At 64.8% G+C, this 14034-nt stretch overlaps 2 protein-coding genes across 3 annotated transcripts; both read left to right on the forward strand.

The window, feature by feature from the left end:
• The first annotated feature begins 211 nt into the window (after window positions 1-211).
• MAP2K7 (mitogen-activated protein kinase kinase 7) lies at window positions 212-10270 on the forward strand. 2 transcript variants are annotated; one of them, XM_082621553.1, is made up of 12 exons: window positions 212-433; window positions 2374-2421; window positions 5456-5597; window positions 5777-5843; window positions 5960-6073; window positions 6146-6265; window positions 6412-6519; window positions 6615-6794; window positions 6895-6975; window positions 7098-7240; window positions 7874-7919; window positions 8042-10270. In XM_082621553.1, the coding sequence occupies exons 1-12, from the start codon at window positions 310-312 to the stop codon at window positions 8174-8176; spliced, it is 1308 nt and encodes a 435-aa protein (XP_082477679.1). In that variant the 5' UTR covers window positions 212-309; the 3' UTR covers window positions 8177-10270. The 2 variants fall into 2 exon arrangements, with proteins under 2 accessions (XP_082477679.1, XP_082477680.1); XM_082621554.1 differs by lacking the exon at window positions 2374-2421.
• Window positions 10271-10769: 499 nt separating this feature from the next.
• On the forward strand, window positions 10770-13864 carry TGFBR3L (transforming growth factor beta receptor 3 like). Its single transcript, XM_082621555.1, has 7 exons — window positions 10770-11412; window positions 11735-11871; window positions 11949-12257; window positions 12602-12728; window positions 12831-12989; window positions 13200-13272; window positions 13748-13864. Exons 1-6 carry the CDS (start codon window positions 11019-11021, stop codon window positions 13232-13234), a joined length of 1161 nt encoding a protein of 386 aa, XP_082477681.1. The 5' UTR covers window positions 10770-11018; the 3' UTR covers window positions 13235-13272; window positions 13748-13864.
• Window positions 13865-14034: the final 170 nt, after the last annotated feature.

The following is a 14034-nucleotide window of genomic DNA, read 5'->3' on the forward strand; positions in this document are numbered from 1 at the left end:
CTAAGCAGAACGATGAGTGGGTTTCCACACAGCGCCTCTTGCCGGAGCTCTCGGGAACTCACGCATGCGCCTCACACTGAGAGGATTCGCACGTTGCCAGCAGCGAGCTCTAGGCGGCGTCATCCCTCCGGCCGGGACGAAGCACGCACGCGCGGAAGTTCGCACGCGGGAAGGGCGGGTGTGTACCGCGAGCATGCGCCCTGCCGAGCGAGACGGCGGCTCGGCGGGGTCATCCGAGCGCAGGCGCAGTGCGGTGTTTGTCTGCGGGACTGACGGGCGGCCGGGCGGTGCGCGGCGGCGGCGGGGAAGATGGCGGCGTCCTCCCTGGAGCAGAAGCTGTCCCGCCTGGAAGCAAAGCTGAAGCAGGAGAACCGCGAGGCCCGGCGGAGGATCGACCTCAACCTGGATATCAGCCCCCAGCGGCCCAGGCCCAGTAAGCACGGCGGCGTGGGGGAGGGGGCGAGCGGGGCGGGGCGCGCGCCGCGGGAGGCCCCGCCCCCGCCTCCAGGCCCCGCCCCCGCTTCCGGGGCGCTCTAGCTCCTCCTCTCCGACCCGCTCCCCGCTATCGGCCAGCGGTGAGAGGGTCACAGTGACCCGGGAGGCGTGGGGCTCCGCGGGTTCCCGGGCAGCCCTCCCCCTGCCTGGAGGTTCCCCCTTAACGGGGCCTGGGAGCCTAGTTACCCGGCCCCAGGCGAGGCCCCCCCACCTGATGACCCGCCCCCAATCACCGGGATCCTCGGAGCCTCTGTCACCTACCCTGAGCCTTGCTTCTCCTACTTCATGCGACCGTGACCACATCCAGGTCCTCCGCTAACATGTACACATCCCTTTTCACCAGCTGATTCTACTCCCGCCATTTCAGTGATTGTGTCAAGAGGTTCCCCCACCCCCCACCCCCACTCCGCACCTGGGTCCTTGTCATCGGGGTTCAGCAGATGATCCACTCACGCTCACACACGCGCACCTGGCCAGGGGACACCTGAGGTCGCTTGACCATATAACCATCCCTGTGGTTGTGTCTGGTGCTCCATTCTCCCCCCTCTGGGATCTTGTCATTGGGCTCAGCGGACTCCCTCCCACATACAGTTTACCCACATACACCAGGCCCCTTCATACTCCTCTGACTCGTTTCACTGTTGCCATCTTTCTGGCTCTTCCAGAAATAAACACGCAACTCCTAAGCGTGGCGACTTTGTCACTTAGAATCAAGTGACTTCCCCATTCTTACCCACACCCACCCAGCCCGGGGACACCTGAGGCCAGTGCGACTCTATCTAGGCATCCCAGGGCACATGCACCTCCTTTCTGATCCCACAATCCCAGTGCCTGTCTCCCTGGTGTCTTGTCATCTGGAGTCAAGAGCTACCCCCCAGCACCCACACCTGGCTCGGAATCACTGTGACCACATCTAGTCTCCTTGTGATTTCCTGCATGATCCCCTCCCCATATCCTTGAAGCTCAGAGGGAGTCAGATTTTTCCCCTCCCTACAGACCTGATGAACAGCAGCCCACACACATGCTTTCTGTTTTTGTTTTTGGACGCACCGCGCGGCATGTGGCATGTTAGTTGCCCCACCGAGGATTGAACCAGTGCCCCCTGCATTGGAAGTGCAGTCTTAACCACTGGACCACCAGAGAATTCCCCTGCCCACACACCCATGCCTTCTGTGTCTCTCTTGACCCAGCAAATTGCTCTCCTTTTTCTCCCCTCTGATATGACTCCTGTGGCTTATGTAGCTCCCTGTGGGGTCATCCTGACAGGATGGGGAAGACACCTCCTCATCTGGGTTCCCCCAGCACTGCCTGCTCACGCAGCCTGGCGCCCCCATCCTTGTGTAGGGTCCACTCCCCATCCTCCCTTTCCTGACCTGGGCCCGTGTGGGTTCCTCACTGGATTGGGGGTGTATGTGTGTGTGTGTCTCTTGGGGCCCAGAAAAAAACCTGAGGTGGCAGTGCTGGCATTGGACACTGCCTGGGGTAGGAAGCCCAGCCAGGACTGGAGGATCCCCGCTGGGCTCTGCAGTGCTGCTCCCCCTCCAACCCCAGCGTGGACGAGACAGGCCTAGGTACGGGGCCTGGGGTGCCTTGCGGGGTGGCTGTCCCAGATGCAGAGCGAGGCACGGTGAGACCCATGGTGAGCAGGCCCCGGGGAGCCCCCTCCAGGCATCTGTGTCTATGTCAGCTCCATCCCATCCTCCCAGTTCTCCCATCTCTGTCGGTTTCTACCCATCTCTGCAGTTTGGTGCCGCGTGCCTCCCCCTCCTCTTCGTTATGATTTGATTTGATTTCTTTTCTTTTGGACAAATCGGTTGTTTCCGTTGTGATTTATCGTGGTGTTGTTGTTGTTTTTTTTTCTTCCTTTTCCCCATCCAGTTATTGTGATCACTCTAAGCCCTGCTCCTGCCCCGTCCCAACGAGCAGGTACCAGCCTTTTTATCATCGCTGCTTGGACCTCTGCACCATTGACCTAACCGCTGCCCCGGCCGCAGAATGCCATCCTCCCCTTCCCCCTCCCACGTGCTCCGTGTGTGCGTGTGTGCGTGCGCATCCCCCCTCTCACCCTCACTCTCTGTCCATCCACACCGTCCACGTCCGGCCCACGCGGCCACTTCCTCTGTCTTCTCACCTCCCGCTCCTCCCTTCCTCTCGGGCTCAGGTTTGGACTCCCTGGAGGAGGAGACAGACTCCCTCACCGGCCGGGAGTCTGTCGCCTGCCAAGGGGGTCACGAGTGTCCGTGCGTGTGCCTGCAGGCGTGTGCATGAGCGGGGGGAGAGAGAGCTGGGCTCTGCGCCTGCTCATCCGCCTCAGCAGCCCAGCGGACCCGTGTCGCCCCCTGGGCTGAGCTGTGCTAGGCTTGGACTGAGTCCCTGTCCTCTTGAGGCTGGCACACCCCAGGGGGTGGGGGGCCCTGGGGCTTGGAGGGCTGTGAGCACTGAGGGCCTCCGGGCGGGAAGTGGAGGAGGCCCTGGCGCCTTGGAGGGAAGGCCAGGTGGAGCAGGGAGCAGGGTTGCGGTCAGGAAGCCTCTGGAGAAGGTGGAATTTGAGCAAAGTCTCCTGGGAGGTGGGGGCAGCACAGGGATGGAAGTGGAGGAAGCAGCCCCCCTAGGGGCGGAGCGCAGGTGCCAGTGGGTCTGGGAGCAGATGGGTGTGGGACATGCCTGTGCAAAGGGCGGGGGTGCTGAGAGAGATGGGGTGGGGGTCTGGCCTCGTTGGTCCTTGTGTGTGTGAGCAGGACTAGGTTGGGAAGTGTGCGTGTGTGGGGGTGTGTGGGGGTGTGTATGTGCGCGCGCGTGTGTGTCGGAAGGTGAGGGGCTCTGTGGCTCTGCTGGAGACCTTGTGGCATGTCATCTCCCCATCTGCGTGGTTTTGTGCCATGCCCTGTGTGCGTGTGCCTACGTGTGTCGACGGACAGCCTGGTACGTGTGTGGCTCCTGATGGCCGCATGCCCCCCCCCCCCGCCCCGTGTCCTTTCTCGTTCTCTCTCATTTATTCTTCTCTCTCTCTCTTTCCCCTTCAGCCTCTCGCTCTCATTCTGCCCTCCTGACCTGCCGTGGGCCTGGTACCCACCTCTGTGACTTCTGTTCTCAGGGTCTTTGTCTACCTCTCTCCACCCCACCTTAGCCACCCTGCACCGGCCCCACTCACACGCCTACCGTGCGTCAGTTTGTGGGGCCGGCTGGAAGGCTCTGTCCCCCTACAGTCTTGGCCACGGGTTCTGGGGCAGCCCTCAGAGGGCCCGGTGGACTGTGTAAGGGAGGGGTCCGACAGGACACCACACCGAGAGGTGTGGGGAGGAGAGGGCTGTGGTCCTCACTCAGAAAGGGGGCCCTGGTGCCCCCAGGGAATCTGAACCTGACAGGGATCCAGGGTCCCGGTGCAGGGGGAGCTCGAGGGTCCTCGGGAGCCCTGGAGGTTGTCCAGCCAGAGAGGGAGGGATTAGGACTGGGATTCTGGCCCCGGCAGAGCAGAGCAGCAGGGAGGGCACGGGAGGAGAGGCCTCCGGGCCAGTGGAGGGGACTGGGCCCAGCCACGTCCCCAGGGTCCCTAGAGCTCTTCCATCACTCCCGCCAGGCCCTCCTAGGACTACAGGCCAGGCTCATAGACCTGCCCCTCGCTCTGGCCGCGGTCAGGGTTGCAGGCCAGCAAAGCGCCCGGGCACCAGGTGCTGCACCATACCCGTTGATCACTGGGCCCACGTCACCAGGTGCCTGGAGAACTGTGGGAGGAGAAGGTGGGCCGTTCGGGAAGTGTGGAGAGAGAGGAGGGGGCGTCAGCCAAGGGCTAAGGAGACTGGCAGGCCCCCAGCTCCTGGCCTGCTCTCCAGGGGAAGGTGAACCTGGGAGGTGCTTGTAGCCTGCAGCCTCCCCAGCCAGGGTCTCCCCTTCTGGAGGCCGAGTGCCAGGGTCTCTGGCGTTCAGGGGTTCACTGGAGGGTAGTCACCCTGGCCTCCACTCCCCACCCTGGGGCCTGCCCAACCCGGAGGCTCCTCATCCCTCAGGGAATCTGCTCTCCTTTCCCAGGCCCCTCCCCGGCCTGTCTCTGCGGCGCCTCCTCTGGGCAGCTGGGCCCCAAGTCTCAGCTCCCGTCTGTCTGTCTCCTGCCCTTCCGTCCCCTAATGCTGCCTGCCCGTCCTGGGGTGCCCGCTGCCTGCCCGCTGCCTGCCTGCCTGCCTGTAGCATGCCCGAGCTGTCCGCATGCAGGCTTCTGGAAAGAACCGAACTCGCCGCCTGGCCTGGCCCCTGCCCCCCACGTCCCGCTGGCCCCTGGAGGGGCTATGCCACCTGGATCCCCTCACCCGGAGGACACAGGCCCAGCCTGGGGTCCTGCCCCTGCCTCGTCGGCCCTAGCTCCGCAGGCCAGGCCGGGAGGCTCACCGATGAGCCCGCTGGCCAGAGGGCGGCCCTCCCTGACCCTGAAACAGAGTGCTGGGCGAGGCAGCTGGAAGCCTGGGTCCCTTGCCCACTTTCTCCCCAGGGTGGTCCAGCCAAGGTCAGCGCTGCCCACAGCGCCAGAGCTCGGGCTGATCCCAGCGGGCATTCCTGCCTTGTGTGGTCCAGAGTGTGGGCGTGGTGGCCCTGGGCCTGCTTCCCGGGCAGAGGTGGGGAGGAAAGGGACACAGCGGGGAGGCTGCCTGCCCGAGGGACAGCATCCGCCTCTGGGCCTCCGTTTTCTGTCAGGGGAGGCTTGGGGATGAACCCTTAGCCTCTGGGGACCACCCCACCTCAACAGCCCACCGCAAGCCCTTCCAGGTGGGAGGAGTGGGCGGGGGGCGGGGTGGGAAAAGGCACTCTAAGAGTGGTCTGGGAGCGGGGAGCTCCTCCAGCCCAGCAGGGCAGGGGGCTGTGCCGCCCTACCTGAGGGATGCCAGGGAGGGGAAGATGAGGGCGCCAGGCCCTTGAGTTGGAGCCAGCTGGGAGCTAACCCCCTCCTCGCCCCTGGTTTTCACCACCCCAGCCCTGCAGCTCCCACTGGCCAATGATGGGGGCAGCCGCTCACCGTCCTCCGAGAGCTCCCCGCAGCACCCCACGCCCCCCGCCCGGCCCCGCCACATGCTGGGGCTCCCGTCAACCTTGTTCACACCCCGCAGCATGGAGAGGTGAGCGGCTAGGGTGGCCAGTGGGAGGGCCGGGAGGTTGGGGCCGGGGCGGGGCGGGGTGCAGAGCCAGCCTCAGGGAGGAGCTGGTGAGCTCTGTGGAACCCTGTGTGTTAGGGGCTGGGGTGGCCTCAGGTTGGTCAGGACCCCCATTCAACGGCACCCACGCTCTGTCCCCTCAGCATCGAGATTGACCAGAAGCTGCAGGAGATCATGAAGCAGACGGGCTACCTGACCATTGGGGGCCAGGTACCGCCCTTCCCTCGGCCCCCCCAGGGAGGGTGGGCAGGACGCAGCTGGTAGGTCTGGGCTGGGGGTGGAGGGCAGAAGCCCGGTGGACCCCCAGCCCTGGCTCTCCTCGCCAGCGCTACCAGGCAGAAATCAACGACCTGGAGAACCTGGGGGAGATGGGCAGCGGCACCTGTGGCCAGGTGTGGAAGATGCGTTTCCGGAAGACGGGGCACGTCATCGCTGTCAAGGTGAGCCCGCCCCCGCCCCGGGTGGGCCCCGTGCCCCAGGCTCGGCGCTAAGGCCCCTGCTGTCCCGTGCAGCAAATGCGGCGCTCGGGGAACAAGGAAGAGAACAAGCGGATCCTCATGGACCTGGATGTGGTGCTCAAGAGCCACGACTGCCCCTACATCGTGCAGTGCTTCGGGACCTTCATCACCAACGTGAGCCGGCCGCCCGCCCCCCAAGCTTCCCGTGCTGGTCTCTGAGCCAGCCTCGTGCCCCCCGCCCCTCCCCAGGACCCGAGCCTGTCTGGGGTGGGCAAGAAGGTACAGCCACCCCGCCAAGCCACCACCTGCTGTCCCCGCAGACGGACGTCTTCATTGCCATGGAGCTCATGGGCACGTGCGCCGAGAAGCTCAAGAAGCGGATGCAGGGCCCTATCCCTGAGCGGATCCTGGGCAAGATGACGGTGGCGGTGAGCAGCTGGGTGGGGCGCAGGCGGGCAGGTGGCCCCCCCCTGCCAGGCCCTGTCCCTGCCATCACTGGTGCCCTCCTCTGCCCGCGCCGCAGATCGTGAAGGCACTCTACTACCTGAAGGAGAAGCACGGCGTGATCCACCGGGACGTCAAGCCCTCCAACATCCTGCTGGATGAGCGGGGCCAGATCAAGCTCTGCGACTTCGGCATCAGCGGCCGCCTCGTTGACTCCAAAGCCAAAACGCGGAGCGCAGGTTGCGCTGCCTACATGGCAGTAAGTGGGGCCCAGCAGCGCCCGGCGGGCAGACATGAGGGGCGGTGTACCCACCGCAGCCACAGGGGTACATCCACCCTCTCCTGCTTCCCACCGGCAGCCTGAGCGCATCGATCCCCCAGACCCCACCAAGCCCGACTACGACATCCGGGCCGATGTGTGGAGCCTGGGCATCTCCTTGGTGAGTTGGGGCCCCTGCTCTCCGAGGCCAGGGGTGGGGTCTTCTCGGAGTACAGAGGCAGGTGGCGGGAAAGGGCAGGATCCTGTCCTTGGCCGGCCCAGCCCTGCCCATCTCTCTCCCAGGTGGAGCTGGCGACGGGACAGTTTCCCTACAAGAACTGCAAGACGGACTTTGAGGTCCTCACCAAAGTCCTACAGGAAGAGCCCCCGCTCCTGCCCGGTCACATGGGCTTCTCGGGGGACTTTCAGTCCTTCGTCAAAGACTGGTGAGGGGACTTCCCTGGTGGCACAGCGGTTAAGACTCCACGCTCCTGATGCAGGGGGCCCGGGTTCGATCCCTGGTCAGGGAACTAGATCCCACATGCCGCAGCTAAGAGTTAAAGACTGCTGAGGAGCCCCAGCCCCGCCCTCCGCTCTGGAAGGCAGGGCGAGGTCAGATGTGGCCCTGCACCCAGGCCACTGGGGAGGGGAGAGGGGCCCCAGGATGGGGTGGGGGCTGGAGCCCAAGCCCCGGGAGCTAGGAGTTGGGTTTGGACTCAGCCTGAGGGGACACCTGGCCCCAGGGGTATTTGGCAGGGTGGCCCTTGGGCTTCACCTTGGGGGAGCTGTGAACGAGCAGAGGCGCCCCAGGGCTAAGGGCTCTGAGTGTCCTGCACCAACTGGCAAGAGTAGCGCACGCGGGACGTCCACATTGAGGCCTCCCGTAGGGGAGCCCACCCACCTCTCCCATGGGCATCTCACAGCGCACATTGGGCTTCTGTCACGTTGGGGGGCCCAAGCGCAGGGCCGGGAGGGTGCAGGCTTCTGCCCACAGATCTTGCAGACCCGACTCAGCCACGAGGGCGGCCAGGCCCCTCCTCCCTGCTCTCACTTCTCTTCCTTTCCTCTTCTCCCTCCAGCCTTACTAAAGATCACAGGAAGAGACCAAAGTATAATAAGCTACTTGTGAGTACCCGGGGCCCTCCCCAGCCCCCATCCTAAGCCCCCCGCCACACTGGACGCCGGGCCTGAGCAAGGCCAGCAGGGAAGACGCCCTTGCCCTAAGTGCCCCGCCTTGGGCCCCACAGGAACACAGCTTCATCAAGCGCTACGAGACGCTGGAGGTGGACGTGGCGTCCTGGTTCAAGGATGTCATGGCGAAGACCGAGTCGCCGCGGGCGAGCGGGGTCCTGAGCCAGCACCACCTGCCCTTCTTCAGGTAGCCGCACAGCGGCGGCCAGCCCACTGGGGGCCGGAGGCGTGGCCACCGGCCTCCCCTTCCCCACCCGGCCACCCAGCTGCCCGCCAGGGGAGCCCTGGGACCTGGACGGCCGCCGAGGGCTGAGGACAGAAAGTAGGGGGCGCCGACCCACCCCTGACTCCCTGCCCACCAGCCATGGACAGATGGGCCCGCCAGGCCCCAGCCCTTCCCGTCCCAGGATCAGCCGGCTGTGCGCATCCCCCCCGACAGACACTGTGAACGGAAGACAGCAGGCCGCGAGCAGACTCGCTATTTATTCAGTTGTAACCTCTGGGCTGGGGCGGCCCCCGGGGGCCGGGAGAGAGCCGCCCGTCCTGTCCCCTCCCCTCCACACCGCGCTGTCCCACTGCCGCCTCGCACGCACATGCACCCTGGCTCCGTCTCCCTCTCTGTCCCCTCCCTCTCTACCTCTCTGGCTTTCCCTGTCTCCCTCCCTGCCTCTGCCTCTCTCCTGGCCCAGGCCCTGCCACCCCCGGCGGCACCCCTGGGTCCGTTTAGGTCTCTGGCAAGCCATGAGTCAGTTGGCTGGCGTCCTCGCCCTGGGCAGGCAGGCTGGACGTTGTGACTGCAGCCAGACCCGGGCTGGTCTCTCTCTCTTTCTCTTTTTGATCTCAGGGGGTCCTTTTTGGAGTTTATCGTATTTTATTGTACTTGGTGGGGTGTTTGGGGGGTGGGGGGAGGAGAAGAGCTTGTTCTCATGGGGTTTGTCGGTACCTTCAGAAACTTTTACCAAAGTCATGTTTAGCTGCTTGTGGCAGCCCCCCCGATGGCCCATGGGCGCTGGGGGGCTGGGGGCCGAGCCGTGGGGGCCTGGACCACCCCGCCAGGGAGAGACTAGTCCCAAAGGTGGGCTCTCTGGGGGCGGGGTGCTGCTCCCTCGGGGCTGGAGACTGGCCACAGCTTGTAGGGGTGAGTTGAGGACCTCGGGGGGCGTGGAGGGAGCCCAAGGGGCCGTGGCCACACAGGTGGCCTTCAGGGAAGGCAGGCGTGGGGCATGGTGGAGGGCAGCAGGTGCCGGTGAGGCAGAGGCAGAGGAGGGAATGGGTGACAGGAGTGGGGCCCATGGGGCCTGGGGAGGCAGGGATTGAGGGCACGTGGAGTGGACGTGGGGGTCTGAGGATGTGTGACAGGGACAGAGGTGGGGCAGGCCGAGGGCTGGGGGTGTGGAGGCAGTCACGCCCTCGTAATGGCCCTGAGCACCCCTCGACTCACCCAGAGCTGGCCAGTCCCCAGCCCATGCTGAGGCCCTGGCCCCGACATCCCCGGGGCCCTGGGGAGCAGCCAGAGCAGGAGGGGGTGTGTTTCCTTTTTGTTGGTGATGCATGCAAATCAAGTGGACAACGAAATAACAAAAAAAAAAAAAAGCAAAAAGAAAAAATAACTCCAGAAAAACCACAAAAAGCAACCAACACCAAAGGTGAGGAAGTTCGCTGGATGTAGCTGAAGCAATCTAGACTAGGCATCACTGTACCCTCCATCTATCTCACTGACTGTAGTTACTACTAGGATAGTCACAAAACGCCGCATGTTTTAAAAAGTACTCGAAGTCATCTTTTCTCTGTCCCCCCTCTGGGGGGTGGCCACCTTCTCTCGCTCCAATCCCCTTTGTGAGGGGAGTGGGGCAGGGTGCGGGGCCAGTAGGCCTGGCCCCCGCCCTCCCTCATGGGCCCCAGCCACAGGGGCCTTTGTGGGTAGCCGGGAAGGTCGCGTGGCTGGCCCCAAGGGCCAGCTGCCTGAGTTTATTTTTATTTAACTTTCTGTTCTGTGAGTGTGTGTCGGCCCGTTCCCCCTCCCCGCCTTCAGTGTTAAATGGGAGCCTCTCCTTCCCCCCTGCCTTTCCCATGTCTCCCCCCCACCCCGCCAGTCACCAGTCACCAGCCATCCCTCTCCATCAGGCAGAGGGTGAAGTGGGCAGGTGGGGGCCTGGGGCGGCCTGGGCCCAGCCCATGGTCCACAACCCCTTCTCAGGCCGCCAGTACTGCCCCATCCCTTTTTAAAACGAAACGCCCTCGTTTGTAAATCCTTAGACGCTTGAGAATAAAACCCCTCCCTTTTCTTCTGCGGTGTCTGTGGTGTGTGTCGCGAGCCTGGCAGGGCCTGGCAGTGAGGTGGGGAAAGGGGCCAGGGAAGGGGTCGTGAGCCCTGACCTTGGGGCTCGGGACCATTCTGGTGGATGGGGCCTCTGCAGCGAAGAGAAACAGGCAGGGCTGGTGGCTGGTGGGGTGGTGTTTGTAGTGACTAGCCCCATATCTAATGGCCAGTGTGAGGGACCTCCCACCAACCGGATAGCTACAGGTCTGGCCAGAGAGCCCTTAATCCCCAGCAGGCCTTGGCCGTGGGCTCTGATGTCCGCCCATCAGTGCGCCGCCCCCACTCCTTGCCTCCCCAAATGGCCCCCCAGCCAAGGCCAGAGCCGCCTGCCCGCCTGCTGGGCCCGGTGCTGCCTCAGCCGGTCCAGCATGCTGGGCACCCTGATCCTGCTTCTGGCCCTGCTCCCAGGGACGACCACCTTGCCCAGCGAGCCAGCTGGTATGTACAAGCAAGGGGATGGGGCCTAGCACACCTCCATTCCCGTGTTACCCTTTCTCAGTGCACCCTCTCATTCACCCTGCCTGGGGGAACGGGGGTGGGTGGGAGGTGGGGTCTGCCCCGTCCCCCGTTTTCCAGGTTCTCTGGGATCCCCAGCTGCTTCGAAGTCCCAGCAGCCACGGTGAGACCAAGGGCTGTGGGAGGGGAGCAGTCCGCACCAATGCTTTCAGGGAATGTCTGTGCTGGTGATGCTGGACATTTGAGAACATCCTTTGATGAGGACCCCAGCTGAGCGCCTCCTTAAGGCAGAGGTCTTTGTCAGTGTGGTGCATGTGTGTGTGATCACACACCCCAGTGGAGGCTCCCCTGTGCCTCTACCCTTTGCCGCTGCTGCCCTCAGCCTGCGAGTGAGTGAGGAACACCGACAAAGGGAAAAGGCCCAGACCCTGGTGGCCGGGCTGGGCCTCCACGATGCCCAAAGAGCTGGGGGGAGAGCACCTTGCTATTCTTCCCTCCCCTTAGAAAGGCAAGAATGGGGCCAGCACCCTCCCCCCAAACGGCCCTGCTGTGACCCCAGAGGAGCCCCTGGTCCTCGGTGCGTGAGCGGGGGGTTCAGACTCCAGAAGGGGAGGACCTTTGACCTCACCCAGGCTGACCCTCCACCATCAGGTGCCCCTCGACCCCTTCCGAGCCAGGGATTCCCTCGCTCACGGGGGGTGGAGAAGTAGAGGTCTGGGAAGGGGGTTCCTCCCCAGGAAGGCGCAGCTTTGCGCCCAGGCTCAGGGGCTGGGCTGGGCTGTCTCCAGGGGGTACATCACAGCTGCTTTTCGGCTGGCGGTGGGAAGCGCGGAAGCCGAGCGCGGGTGAATCCTCCACCGCAATTGCATCCATTTTCCAAAGTAGGCAGTGGAGGCGAGGTTGGCTCACTTGCCTGGGGGGCCTAAGGGACAGCGCATCCTCCTTCCCCTGTGCCACCCTTTCTCCCTGCCAGTGTCCCCGTTCCCCGCGGCGCCAGGGCCCAGGCTGCGCCGACCCCTTTTCAGTCTGGAGCTGTCGGACGCGGAGGACGCCTTCCCGCGCCGCGCGGGGCCGCTGGAGGTCCCGGCTGACAGTCGCGTGTTCGTGCAGGTACGGGCACGGGGCTCACCGAGGCTGGGTGGCAGCCGGTGGGGGCAGCCGACCCTGACCGCGACCCCGCCCCCCAGGCGGCACTGGCCCGTCCCTCCCCGCGCTGGGGCATGGTCCTGCACCGCTGCTCGGTGACACCATCCTCACGCCCGATCGCGGGCCCCGCCCTGGCGCTGCTGCGCGGGGGCTGTTCCGCCGACTCCTCGGTCACCTTCCCGCCACCGCGGCCGCTCCCAGGTGCCGCTCGCCCCGCGCGCTTCAGCTTCCGCCTGCGCCCGGTCTTCAACGCCTCTGTGCAGTTCCTGCACTGCCAGCTGAGCCGCTGCCGCCGCCTCCGGGGAGCCCGCCAGACGCCTGCGCCTCTGACGCTGTCTCCACTGTCGCCGGTGCTCGGGCACGGGGCGGGGAATCTGGGCGCCCGGGCCCGTCGGGGGCTGGGCACAAGAGCCTCTGGCATCTGAGGGAGAAGCCCCTTAGGGTTTGGGGATCTGGGGGTCTGGGAGCTTTTGGACCTGGGGGCGGAGGTACCTCGAAACTGGGAGTAGGCAGTGGGTCTCAGGCTGGGGTTGGGCGCAGGGACGTCCGAAGGGGCCGAATTTCCAGGGGTCTAGTAGTGCGACACCTGGTTGCAATATAGTGCTGGACACTTAGATCTCTTGGGAGCCCTGGGGACCCGCCCCTGGAGCCGGGGCCCTGACGTCCCCGCCTCTTGCCTCCCCCTCCTTCCCAGTGTCTGCCTCGGGATGAGGCGTGCGCGGGCGCCGGCAGTGGCCGCGATGAGAGTCGGGGTACCGACAGCCCTCACCTGCACACGCTGACGCAGCCCATCGTGGTCACGGTGCCGCGGCTGCCCCCCAGTGAGCACGCAGTAGTCCTCAGCGGGGGTCTCTGGGGTCGGGAAGGGGGATGAGGAGGACATCTGAGGCATGAGCCCAGTCTCTGCGTTGTACTCCTCACAGGACCACCCAAGGGCGTCCCCGGCAGAGCCGTGCGACCCGAGCCTCCCGTGCCGGCCCCGGGGATCCTGGAGCCCGCGCCGGTGGTAGCACTTGTGTTGGCCGCCTTCGTGCTGGGCGCCGCTCTGGCCGCCGGGCTCGGCCTCGTCTGCGCTCACTCAGGTACCAACCTGGGCCCGCCGGGATCTCCGCCTGGCCCCCAGCCTACTATTCCCACGCGTCCGGACCCCTGGTCGCGGCGATCCCAGCCTGCTCGGGCCTGACCATCCCTAGACCTGCTTCCGCTACGCCTGCAGCAGCCCCCCAGGGGGCGCCCTTGCCCCGGCCCAGCGCGCAGCAACCCCTACTCCTCAGCCTGCCTCTCCTCTCCAGCGCCCCCGCCCCCCGGCCCGCCCCCAAGAGCCTAGCCCAGTGGCCCCCCGCCCAGGAGGCCCCAGTGAGGCAGGTAAGTGTTGGGGGGAAGGAAGAGGGGGAGTGTAACCTGGGGCCGGTAGGACGGATGGAGGAGGGAGGTGATAATGACTCTTCATAGCGCGTTCTCTCTGCCAGGCGGAGTACCAAATGTTTTACGCATATTAATCCTTGTAACAAGCTTCAGGTAGATACTCTTATAATCCCCATAACAGATATTTAAAAATGAGGCACTCTCTGAAATTAACTTGCCAAAGGTCACAAAATTTGGTGGAGCTGGGATTCGAAATCACGTAATGGTGATCCGCGGCCGACTGCGGGCTTAGTGTCGTAAGAAAGGACCTCAACACCTCAGACAGGCACACTAGGCAAGGAGAATTCGGGTTTCAGACCTAGCACCCACCCTCGCCCCGGCACACAGACTGATGGGGCGGCCAATGATCGGTTGGGAAGGGGGTGAGCTGCCGTAGTGTCCTCTCCCCTGCTCAGCCTGAGTCGCCTCTCTCCAGAGAGCGCGCCCGCAACAGGGTTCGGAGACATACCAGCCACAGCCTTGGACCAGGCCCGCCAGGACCTGTGACTCGATGGGACTAAGATCCTTGCGCCCCGCACCCCCTCTTGCTCCTCCTCCCACCCTCCCACCTGGGCTCAGAATAAACATCTGGCCTGAACTGCAGCGTTCTGAAGTCTGCGTGTGCGCGTGGCGCGGGGGTGGGGATTCCGGGGTGGAAAAGGTCCAGACTGGAGGGGTGGAGCTTTGGGGCGGCGTCACACGCCCTTATATATACGTGTGCGG

Source organism: Mesoplodon mirus (assembly GCF_964341445.2).
Source record: "Mesoplodon mirus genome assembly, chromosome: 5".
NCBI classification, from domain to species: Eukaryota; Metazoa; Chordata; class Mammalia; order Artiodactyla; family Ziphiidae; genus Mesoplodon; species Mesoplodon mirus.

What these genes read in the sequence shown, in the direction of transcription:
- MAP2K7 (XM_082621553.1), top strand. Translation starts at nt 310, where the DNA reads ATGGCGGCGTCCTCCCTGGAGCAGAAGCTGTCCCGCCTGGAAGCAAAG. An exon ending in GTTGCGCTGCCTACATGGCA is followed by an intron (nt 6,795 to 6,894) that starts GTAAGTGGGGCC and finishes TCCCACCGGCAG; the next exon opens with CCTGAGCGCATCGATCCCCC. An exon ending in GGAGCCTGGGCATCTCCTTG is followed by an intron (nt 6,976 to 7,097) that starts GTGAGTTGGGGC and finishes TCTCTCTCCCAG; the next exon opens with GTGGAGCTGGCGACGGGACA.
- TGFBR3L (XM_082621555.1), top strand. Translation starts at nt 11,019, where the DNA reads ATGAGGACCCCAGCTGAGCGCCTCCTTAAGGCAGAGGTCTTTGTCAGT. An exon ending in GGCTGACCCTCCACCATCAG is followed by an intron (nt 11,413 to 11,734) that starts GTGCCCCTCGAC and finishes TCTCCCTGCCAG; the next exon opens with TGTCCCCGTTCCCCGCGGCG. An exon ending in ACAGTCGCGTGTTCGTGCAG is followed by an intron (nt 11,872 to 11,948) that starts GTACGGGCACGG and finishes CCCGCCCCCCAG; the next exon opens with GCGGCACTGGCCCGTCCCTC.